This window comes from Cottoperca gobio, chromosome 6 (assembly GCF_900634415.1).
Source record: "Cottoperca gobio chromosome 6, fCotGob3.1, whole genome shotgun sequence".
Classification (NCBI taxonomy): domain Eukaryota; kingdom Metazoa; phylum Chordata; class Actinopteri; order Perciformes; family Bovichtidae; genus Cottoperca; species Cottoperca gobio.
This window is the reverse complement of record NC_041360.1, coordinates 19139354-19151948: the sequence shown is the minus strand read 5'-3', so window position 1 is coordinate 19151948 and position 12595 is coordinate 19139354. Positions and strand designations below refer to the sequence as shown.

Genomic DNA, 12595 nt, shown 5'->3' with positions numbered 1-12595 from the left:
ACTCTTGGGATGGCCAACACTAATGCCCTAGTCCAGAGTCTGCTGAGGGTTACCCTTGAATTAATAATGGATTACGTTGTATTCTGTTTGAATTCTTTGAAGGTGCGGTTGCTTTTCACTTCTAAGGAGGCTTTCTGCATGAAAAGAAGCTACATGACTTGTGATGCATAATCACCCAAGCATTCCTCTGCACTCTGAGAGCACCCAAATGTTTAGCCACCTGTTAGCAGTATCAAGGAATTGTTAGATTGGTGGGGGAGGACGTGTCGGGCAACTGTGAGGAACAGAGGCTCAGTCTGGGCACGAGGGTTTGGAAAGTCCTGTGCCAAGCAAAGCAGGGAGATTTACAGCAAGCCGACCGGGCCGATCCCGAGTCTGATCTAACACTGTGTCGCAGAGAACACAAATCACCTCCCATACAAAACCCTGCCCATGACAACTCATTTCATCTTCTGTACTAATGAATTCATCATCAGGAGGGATCTGCCTTTGGGTGCCTCAGCCCTGAGCAGAGAAAGAGTAATGGCTTAGATAAGTCATCATCATTATGAACATCATCACCACCACCAGCACCACCGCCAGCACCACCTTGCCTCCGTTCAACCCATGGTGCAGGAGCAACAGTTTGGGACTGTGCGATGTCCAGGGGAACTTTAGCACTGACCAAGGTTATTACAAGGTTGGATGTCAGAGCAAATGTGTCACAGATGTGTGGGAATCAGCATGATTGTGTGTATGTCAATGGAATTTGAATGTGTTGTGGTATGAGTAGATAAATCAACGAGTGTGAGAGCTTTTATGGTAGCGAGCAATGGTGTGTGTGTGTGTGTGTGTGTATGCGTGTATCAGTGTGCGTGCATGAAGGAGTCTAAGCGGCGCAGTCAGGGAGCTGTCAGCAAAGAGCCAGGGAGCAGGTTGATCACAGGGCTGCAGTGCGTTTGAAGTCTCCTAGGGACTGACAGCTTCTCTCCCCATGGGAACCCTCTTCCCTCGCCCCTTCACTCCTCCCTGCATCACCCTTTCTCTATATCATTCCTCTTTATCCTCCATCTCTTCCTACACAGTATCTCCGTCTCAGATTTTCTCCTCATCCTATTGATGGAAGGGGTATGCGGAAGCACACTTGCGCTCTCCTGGGACCGTTAGTGCTTCCAAAACAAGGCTTTGTTCAGCAAGAATCACACCTGTGAGTGTGTCTCTGTAAATACTAACATGATGAGCTGCCATCTCTCATAGTCTGACATTCTGGCTGACATTCAATCTGGCTTGGTGGCGGAGGGCACAGACAGCCGACCTTCAGCGTTGAGATGGATGAGTATGTGGATATCGGGATTTGAATGCATAATTGTGCATAATGAGAAGAAAGGACCATTCATGATTGTGTATTTCCATGTTCCTGCATGAGTCCTGTTAAATGTATGTATGGTATGATTACACTTTAGGCTGCACATCCTCTCTGGCCCCCCCTCCACAGGTCAAGGTGCAGCAGGATTTCATCTCATATCGGGCTGTGTGTTAGCATGAGCCCATCCGTCACGGGGACAGAGTTTGGGCTGGATGTCCCTGTCACTAAGCTGTCCATTTTGTCAGACCGCCTGATCCATCATACAGTATTGAGATGGGGACTGATCCTTGCTAGCAGAAGCCAACTACCCCGCAAATACATACAAATATGCAAATTAACGACAAAATAAACATCACCCTGCAAACGAGCCATCCATCAATGACCAGTTTCTTAGCAGCTCAGCATTGGCACGGCAACACCAATCAGCCACTCCGTCAGAGGGAGTGATGGAACGCCATCCTCTCAACTTCTCTCTCCTCCTTCGCCTCCTTATATCATTCACATACTGTCTCCTGTCATTGGTCCCTCTTTGCCATTTTTCATGCACACTTCCTCAAATTTTCTCCTCTCACTCTCCAGTCATTCATTCCCTTAATCTCAAACACTGTCAGCTCCCCATGTTGGCATTTTTTGGCATATATAACTCTCTCCTTCCTTCAAGTGCCTTTTCTTCATCAATCTAATTATAAAAAAATTAGAATGAAAACTTCCATCTTGCGTCTTTGTGTTTGAATTCTCCAATAATGTGATGGGAAAATAAAATTCCATTAGCGGAGCAAAACAAGACATTTCTTTCCAAACAGGCCCAATAAATCACCTCATCATCGCTGTAAGACATACAACAGCAAACTGTTGTTATGTAAACCCCAACCAAATAAATCTGAATTATGTCAATGTACAAAATGAATTGCTTTTATCATAAAATCTTTGAATACGCCAGTTTGAAAGCTGTGTGAGTTCCTTTCAGAAAGCCTGGAGGCTGGAATGGAAAGAAAGAGATCTTAATGGAATAAAAGTCAAAAGGAGGAAAAACAGGAAGCAGAAGCTGGAATTCTCCAGAAGTTAAGTCAGTCCAGACTCCTATTGCTTTTCTGCCAGTGTGTATACAATAGACATCCCCTGTGTGCATTATGCACACACACACACACACACACACACACACACACACACACACACACACACACACACAAACACACAAACACACAAAGTCTTAAAGTTTTACTGTAAAACATGTTTCAAAGGTCTCTGATTAGCAATTACTTTGTCAAACTATACTACACATTATAATGAACTGAAACGCCTTACACACTCTACCTCATCCATTAAGTGAATAGTGTGACTGAATGAATCCTACATTGACATGTGGAGTCATTCCTGTTAGCCCCTTAAACTTTGTAACAGAATAATTGTTGCAGCTTTGCCTCAACCAGACTGGTTTATCAGGCCCCTTATGGGCTGATTCATAAAAAACCCACAGTCAATTTACACTCCTGTGTTCTGCCACTCTCAAGTGGGCCTGGCTCCCAAACATAACATTGTTTTTAGCTGCAGTTTGTCTGATTCTGCACTAGCCATAGCAAAGCAATTACAGCATCATAAACTGCTTGTGGTTAGTCACCCAGCGGCTAGTGGAGGATCCCCTGCCTTTAGGTAGTGGAGGAATGAGCCTTGGGCAACCAGAGCCGCAGCTCAGCCCGGGAGATATGACATTCCTCAGACTGCCCTGATTGCCACCCCAATTGCTTAATCACACTTCAGCTAATTCGACAATGAGTGGGTGTTCTGACGACACAGTAAAAAGTCAGTCCCTCAAAGCTTCACTTGGAAGCCAATAAAATGCTCACTTCTCACATACATTAATGCATGTGACAAGACCAAGAACAGAAGAAGACAAAAGACAAAGAACCACTGATAGAGCATGTGTATTGGCATGCATTGTGGTCATGCACTGGTTTTATTAGTTTTTCGTAAAATGCAGTGAAGGGTGACACGGAATGGCGAGGGGAATTCTCTCTCTGGAGGCCAACGTGCAGTCGTCCTGTCTGCTCACTGCAACAATTCTGACCACACCAACCACTAGACATCCCCACACAGTGTCAAACAAACAAACACTAACCTCTCTGTCTCCACAGCGCACTGCCTCTATCCATTTATTCCATCTTCATTTTTCTGTTTCAAACCATTCATGCTCACAATATACCCGTCTTCGTCTTTCTCTAAACTGACATCAACCCAGCAGATATAAAAGATCTAATAACTTAAAAGTCTTCCCTCTCTTCTTGCTTAGCATTATCGTGTGATTTCAAATCTCAAAAACATTCAACAATTTTGATTTACCACTGATCTCCTCCCTGTGACTGCAATCCTGCGGTGGCGGTGCAGTGAGGTTTCATCTTTCCCTGTGCTGGAGTTCATGTTGGTTCCCGCACTGATACATCTGTCAGCCACATGTTAACTCAGCCAGCCGTCCGCTCTAGCAGCTGTACGCAGCTGGAGTGTGTGTATGTGCTTTTGAGTGAGTTTGGATCGGTAGTTCTTTATCGAATTCTATTTGTGTGTACGCATGTTGGTGTCCATGTGTATCTGTGTCACCTACATGTCTCCATTGAGGGGGATAAGAGCCACACCCTATCTTAGACCCTCTACACTAAGGGTAACCCTCTACACTGGGCTCGTAAAAACTCCCTCTGTGAGTTGGGTTGACCGTCTTGTCCACACAGATCCTTTTATATTTGTCAAAACAATAAAGGACATCAAACGGTGTCTCGTTCCATTATTGTTCGACTTCATTGTCTTCAAAACATTTTGCTCAAACACTAGCTGTCTTATGCACAGCAATTTCACTGGGTTTCCATGAGCTCATTGATGAAGCTCTCTCTCTCTCTCTCTCTCTCTCTCTCTCTCTCTCTCTCTCTCTCTCTCTCTCTCTCTCTCTCTCTCTCTCTCTCTCTCTCTCTCTCTCTCTCTCTCTCTCTGAGTATCCCTCTCCAGCCCTCCCAAGGCTGAAGAGCCTTCTCTCCCCAGATGTGACACACTGCCATGGATGTTGGTCTACAGAACAGCCAAGCTACGTAGGGTAACTTGGTGTCTCATGCAAATCCCATCTACCTGATAATTGTGCAGACAAATGAAATAAAGCAACAGTCCCACCATGGGCACTAAGAAGAGGACTATGGTGGCAGTAATGCGGTAATCACTCCTCTGTTTCTCCTTTATGACAACATTGATTCTTTGCAGCTCCATGGAGTCCTGAGACTCACACTGAGAGAAGATACAGGAGAATCAGAGCAGAGAGACACAGTGCAGAGAGCTCTTCAGCTGAGGACAGACTCAGTGACTGTTGCTGTTAAACCTAAACGGCTTCGCTGCTTAGCAGATTACACATACTGTAACGGAAGGCTTTGCAGACTTATTTAAACACACACCATGCAGAAACTCACAGTTAAACAAGCTGCTGCCTATCAGTCTGTGCAGCCTTTCTCCTAAAACTTTTCACATTAATGAGAGTGAAGCAAAGGTGACGCAATCCTTGCTTGGATGCTGTCCCCAGTAAGCATGGCTGCCAAGAGTGAAGAGCTGCCCTGGCCGGGGTGAAGTCAGCGTCTGAAGAACAGTGGAGTTAGTCAGGATAAGTGAGCCCGCTGGGCAGCAGTTCTGGGCCAGTAGCCCTGTTCTCTAAGGAGTTCTTTATGGCCGATCCATCACCCCGAGAGAGCCCCCACCCCTTCGCACAGGGGCTCCATCCGCACACACTTAATCCGAGTCTAAAAATCCACATTGTACTGTGCTTGTCAACACAATTTTTTAATTTAACTTGTGCTATAACACACTGCGACACACCCTCATTGTGAAAATCAGAATGCTGATAAGGTTAACAAAACTATAATTTTACAACTAGAATCCTAATATATCATGAAGAGTTAGCCGTTTCTATAGCAAACCAAACATTTGACCAGTTGACCTGATGATCATTAATATTCTCATCTTTGTTATTTAAAGTTTGGTTTTGTCTCCCAGAGGCTTCACATACTTGTGCTGCTTTGTTCTCCAATGTCCTTTCCTCATCTTATATTCAGTTTTCAGTTTTTCTTCTCTCAAGCATTAATGAAAACGCATCTGGCCAAAACCATGGTCACATCATCTCCACTCCTCATCCATCAGAGCCTGTCACAACAGGAGTGGGGAAGTGGTCTTATGTTCATTCTGGGAACGGATGTGAATAACTGAGCTGGGTCGTGCTCACTGTAATACTCCTTAGACGCAGCACTAAAATACTATTTAGATTATCTAAGATTTAGTTTGTGCTAAAATGCAAAGCTAAGTTGAGTATTTGATGAAAAGCTTGTATTGGCACGAAGAGGATGCGTGAGGAAACCACTCTAAACAGTCTACAGTGGTATCTTATGAAGACTTACCAAAGCCGAAGGCCGCTGGAGCAGGGATGGGAGCCGACTGCACTGGTGTGGAGGTGTAGAGGCCGGTCACGAGCAGACCATCAAACGATACACTGGTAGAGACGGTTACTGAAGAGACAGAAAAAACATCTTAAACATTGATGTCAAGCTTCTATGTTACTGCAATTCCACATCAACAACAGTTTGTTATTTTATAAAGCAATTGTTTCACAAACGTAAATTATGAAATATAATATCCTCTCATATTTTACTGAGCCTTTATTGATAACTCTCAAAAACACTGGGAGATAAACTGTGATTTACCGCTGATAAGGTGTCAGAGATCACAAGTACTAAGTTATGTTCACACTTCGTTTGCAAGCTACACAGTTAATTAGTCGGTGTGATGGACATGCGTGTGGACAGGAAGTTGGGAAGTGTATATACACAACAGCTCCCTGACATCCTGCTGCTAATGAGCACAGAGTGCAGGTGTCACTAAATGTGAATGTAAAGTGACCATTAGCTGGGAGGCCAATGAGACCAAACACCCTGCAGGAGGAGAGGAGAGCGCGCAGATGGGCAAGCAGGTGTTAAAGCAAAAGCAACAATGTCCCGCATGCACAAACACACACACACACACACACACACACACACACACAAACACACACACACACACCGCCTGTTAAATGGAGGCTCATGTCATTTTTAAAGCAGTTGAACTAAAACCAATATAATCACCTAACTGTTTGTCTCACAGCTCAACAATGTAATTGAACTCATCCTGAACAAATCGCACTACTTTAATCAAAGCCTGTACCTATTGATAACCATATAAAAGAGACTGATGAGCTAATTGCCTGTAAGCATGATAGTCTCGCTAAGCCTCTATTCAACACAGGACAACACAAACACCAGCAGAGCAGAAAACTGCCAGAGATCTATTATCCAGCTGTACAGATGTACAGCTTAGTGTATCCAGCAGCAAGTTAACTATTGATCTACCGAGTAAACAAAGGCCCTGAGTGACGGGACCACAGAGCCCGCTACATCACTGGAGGAAAAGAGCTCAGCCACTGGATTGCTTCCAGCCAGACAGATCAGAGTGCAGGGGAACAGTCTGCGGCTCAAAGGAGAACACACTCCTATAAAAATACACTTTTACACTTTGGGGAAAACAATCCTTTGCAGAGGGGAAAGACGAAGGCATTGTTATTTCCTGACCCTGGAATCCCCCTGCTTTTGGGTGAAAAGAAGTTGGGAAAAGGAGGACTCACCCGCGGCGTTGGTGTGTTTTTTGTAAGAATAGCAACATGTCGGTTTGGTCTTAGGGCGTTCATTCTTTTGGGCTTAGGGTTTGTTTCAATGTGGGAATCTGGGCAGTGCAGACTCTGTGTGGCCCAGTCTCCCTGCCTGTCTGTCTGGGTGACTCCATTAACACGTCCACACATAAGGCGCCCAGCGTTTATGTGTGTCTGAATGTGTGTGTTCTGCATGTGTCTGTGTATATTGGATGTGCTACAGCCTGTCTTAAGAGCACGGTTCAGAGCACGGTTCAGCCCATAGCTCCCCTCCCGTCTCTCCTTCATATCAAAGCCTCAATAATTCATCTCACAAGTCTCGTTATCATATCCAGATATGACCCTTCTCTCTTCTCCTCTCTTCGTTTCGTTTTTTTTTTACAAATAAATACAGTTAAATGCACTAAAGCTGTATTTAACATGCTATTTGCTCCAACACAGTATACAACAGTAAATGACATACTTGCTAAGGCTGCTCTGTCTGAATCTCGTTTTTGTTCTTTTAAAGAACAAACTTAAGCAATAGGGTCCAAGCATATAGTTGACACATTAATACAAATATTTAGTCTATGTTTATCTCTATGAAACTTGCGAACTTCAAAAACACAAAATGAAACCTGCTAACAGAATAATGTACTCTCTGCGCTCCATATCTTCATCGTGGTTGACTAACAATCGAAAACGTAAGTTTCTTTTAAATGTTAACCAATTATAAGAGGTCACTTTTGGTCCATATAATATGTTATACAAAGAAATTATAATACAAAGTCTCAATTATTTGCAAATACTTCTATTTTGTATGAATAGCTGTGTGTGAGCAACAAGTCATTTCTCTGTATTAATCTGTCTTGTCAGCTATGAACACTGCCAAATTCTATCCGCATGTACAACATGTACAAGAAGCTGTATTGTGAGAAAGACAGATATTTTGCTTGGCAACAGAAACATTATCATATTCAACCCATGTTGCTCAGTGCACCTCTAACACTACAATGCCAACAGAATGCAGGGAAATGGCCTTTCTATTCAACAAGCAATTATCATGTTCATGCTGAGCATACATGTGCTCTCCTCTTGTATGCTATTTTTACTTTGCAGAATACATTACCTATTCAACAAATCCTTTCCAGAGTGTGGTGGGACAGGTTATCAGTGTTTACATGCTGTTGTATTGATCCAAGGCCATGGTAAGATGCAGTATTTAATGGAGTAATGGACTAGGTTTAATGCATTTAATTGGACCGGGCTTCACCAGCCTCCGTACACACAATACGCTCATTTCTGCAATTCCACTGACCTGCATCACCAAGGTTACACACACTCCATTACTCTCCACAGACACTTGCATATGGGCTACACACATGCAATCCACCATTCTATTTCTCTCTTTATCCATCGCTTACACATTTATCCCAGCATCTCTCCCTCTGTCTCACCCTCATTTGAGGAATCATGCTAAAAAATGCTCTCTCCTGCACTTTCCCCAATCTACATCCTCCTCATGCATGTTCTGCTCCCTCACAGCAGTGTGCTTGCACTCTGTTTGATGTGGAGAACGATTGGAGGGGAGGCAAAGCGTGGGGCACAAGGTTACAATCGAAAAACTCGAACGGGTGCGAAGAGGGATGGAGAGATAGGTAGTAGTGGAGTGGCCCACGGAGAGCAGCGCTACCTGATCAATACAAATGCGAGATCTAAATTATTTAGACAGGCCTCTAACACCCCTCCCTTCCTCGCCAGTGGAACGCAACAGAAGGATGAGCCAATCAGATGAGATCAGATCCAATCACCTGTGGGGGTACACACACACACACACACACACACACACACACACACACACACACACACACACACACACACATAGATCTAAAGGAGAAGGCTTTGATGGTAGCCTTTAAAATTCTTGTCCATACTTCATTTTCTGTTCACTTGGCCGAGGGGGATGTGAAGCCATGAGGAGTGAATGGGGGTGAACTTTATTACCAACACACTCGTCCTACACATTAGCAGGTTCTGTGTGTCTGAGCATATGTGTACACACACTGTGGGTGCACTTGTGTGTGATTTGTTCATGTGTAAACACACCAGGTGTTAGGCTAGCTAGTTCATCCAAACATCTGGATTGAATTTTAGTCTTTTTCTGCCATAAGACTTAAAAGAGGCTAATAGTTTTACTATGAAACATGAAGGGTGGAAAGAGACTTTTAGATAAAGGCATACATAAAACTGCATTACAAGCAATTTTAAAAAACAAGAGGCTTTTATTAACAATAACTATGTGTTTCTGAAATGAGGTATTCTGGGTATGTTGCAGAATGTCTGGTTTATGAATAAAGTCCACACACAGATATATACTTTAATTTCATGGAAATATATTATAGTATGTTAACTGTGTTGGTTAAATGTTGATTACCAGTTTAGTATTGGGGGATGGACAGAGTAACATGTGGAGGTTGCAGCTGTTCCTGATATTTAGAGGAGCCAGAGCTCTCTAGGAGTCAGGAGCACCTTGGCTCCTGACCTACAGGCACCCTTTGCTCTCCATCCCTCCCTCCCACTTCAACTCCACACCAGGACCTCTCCTCGCTCCTGGACAAGTCTGGTGTCTGTAGTTGCAAGTGCACCTGACTTAGTTCTTACAAGAACCGCTCATTACACTTTATGCAAAGCACTCACACTCACAACTACATGCACACACACATACTTTATACTTGAACACACCACAGAGCACATCCCTTGGCCCTAAGCCGGCATGTAATATTGATGATGCGATGTGGTATGCCTCATTACAGACACACACAACCGTGCTCCTACTCAACTATTGATGGGCCTGGGGCTTTCTTCACTTCTCTGAATCCACCAGGAGTAATGTTAAGGCACAAAGTACCAGCACACCACACCACACAACGCAACAAAACACACACACTTTGCTGACAAGTCTCTCAGCACTCAAGCACACACACAGAATAGACACATCGACGACTAATCAGTAATGGAAAATTAATCTTCTGTGACAATCTATTGAGCTAAAATAAGATCGCAAATAATTGCCAGTAAATTGCAATGCCTATTTACCATCTAGGTTCATTTATGTGCAGAACAGTATGCAACTTGTTTTGTTCCCCAAAATCTTGGTTTGAATTTGTTTGATCATTATTTCTGCTAGGATTTCCAAACTTCTTCTGACCACCTGACAATCAAAATGAACAGGATTGCATTAGTTAATGGTATTACCTGAGTGCATTACCTAATCATAAATACTTTGAAAGCATCCTAAACATGAAACAAACAAGGTTCTGTTTTTTTAAAATACTAGAGTACGGTTTTACAATCATTCCAAAAAGGTGTGCAGTTGCTCTTGGAAATGAATGCACCTGAGGTAGACAGAGAATCTTTTTTTTGGTTCTTTCTTTCTTTCTTTATAGTACACACGGGGAGGGAGCAGCCATGATTGATAGATGATTTTGGCCAATTTTCTCGAACAAGAAGCAGGTCTATAAAACAGTGAAAAACAGACTAGAGTGTTGCTCACTGTATACTGGATCAGCAATCATATTAGGGAACATGAACAATAGGGCCGAGTGGCATCCTAAAAGCAATGATAATGTCTCCTTCAGGTCCAGCAAAGCATAGTCGGCAGTGTAGTTTGGCAACGCTTGGTGGCAAGAGCTCATTCTTAGAAAACAGCATGGCGAGGGACTAGGCTGGAGCTGGACAGGAAGTCTGGGAGTTCTGAGAGAAGATCCGATTTACGTAGCAGTCTCGTCCACTTGCATTAAGGTCCCCATATGGTTGGCATGGCCTGAACAGCCCCTTTCTGCTCTTAGTGTACAAACACACCCACCAGTCTTCACCACTCCCACATTCACAACCGTTTTCTTTACTTGAACAAGTGTCGGAAAAGGTCTAGAAAGGTCTAGAAAGACATGGCTACAAAAGGAGGTTCTGACCAGATTTTAATTTGGTAGCACCCACTTATACCACGGACAGAAAGTATCATCATCTGTAGCATTGCATGATTACACCATAAGGTAGTACGAGCCACATAGTGGGACAAATTATTTAAAATGCTGTATTGTAACAGAAATTATTATCAATGAAATATTTTACTCAAGTGAACCAGGAGGATGCTTTTTTTGTTTCCAAATGGATGGAGGTTTTCCTGGCAACAATCTGGATAAAGATAGCCGACCATCTGACCCATATCCCACTGGCAGACACACACGTGCCCCAGAGAGGACCAGGAAATGGAGACCAGACCATGGGGAAGCTATAGTTCCATCTGTTTCCATGGCCATGCCAGTGTCGGGGTGCTACTTCACTCTGAGCTTCCTGAAATGGTTCAAACTGTCAGTCACCTGAGCAAGACACTATGAAGGATAGACCACTATGTCCTCTGATAAGGAAGGGAAAGACTGGTCCTTTAAACTGACCAGAAGTACAAGAAGATGCAGACAAACTGAATCTCATAGGTATGAATGTCTACAGTTTCAGAAGATTGTGTGGGATGTGTGTTTCTACACATATACAGTATGTGTCATGTGGTGTTTCAGTCAGGTCTTAGAGGCATCATTCCATTGCGTAACCTTCTGGCACCATTCTGGCCTGCTGGCACTGCCATCTGCTGCTGTGAAACACTAGATCACAGACAACCTATCAGCCACTGAGCTTCTACAGGTCAGCTAAACAGCAACATCTCCAACATTGTTTGCATGAAAGCAAAGAATCTCTTGGGACCAGTTTACAGGTCCCTTCATGATCACTGTCAAGCTATTCTAATGTGTAGCCTGTTCTTGTTCTTGGTCCAATTTCTTAAGGTTATACTCTGTTTACCAAAGAGGGGAGTTAAAGCCTTTCTGTCTGCCTAACTTGGCTTCACCCCTGCAACAGCCGTGGAGAAAAACAGGAGTGAAGAGGCAGTTCTGTCACAAACATCCTGTTCCTCACACATCATCTGCTTCAAAATCACACTTCATTGTGCTGCTCTCAAACCATGCAATGAATGCTTGTCTGTTTACATTCAAATGAATGTGTGTGTCACATGCTCAAACACTAGCAAGCACAGCTGTCTCCAGAGTATTGTAGTTTTTGTGCATTAGAAACATTTTCTTTCCTTTTTTTTATCATTTCTGGGGTAGCACCATTGGTATATAATCCACAAGTAATCTACAATTTATATTATTCTGCACACAATGTACTATTATGCTTTTTATTCTTTAGCCAAAAGGTCTACTTTTGATTTACAAGGAAGATACAACCCCACAGGGAAGGCATATCCAATAATCAACAAATCCAAATCAGTTATGACAGAACATTTCTTCAGTTTCTAACTGAACATTGTAGGAGAATAAGAAGCACATCACGCTGTGAAAACTCAAAGGCTATTCTCTTTACCTGTGAGTGATAGCAAATCATCTCCCTGGTCTTTTAACATTATTCATTGGTTCATTGTACAGAGGCCTCAAACAGCACGCAGATCTCATCTAAGTTCAGATCTCTGTTATGTCTCTAAATGAGTTTTGATGAGCTACAGTTCTGTTATACGGACGTTGTCT

General features: G+C 43.3%; 1 protein-coding gene across 1 annotated transcript in view; it reads right to left on the bottom strand.

Moving 5' to 3' along the window:
* The window catches only part of reln (reelin), an 87186-nt gene that overhangs the window by 62503 nt on the left and 12088 nt on the right, over positions 1–12595 (bottom strand). The window contains 1 exon segment of the mRNA XM_029433766.1: positions 5761–5868. Within this exon segment, the coding sequence (XP_029289626.1) occupies positions 5761–5868 (108 nt within the window).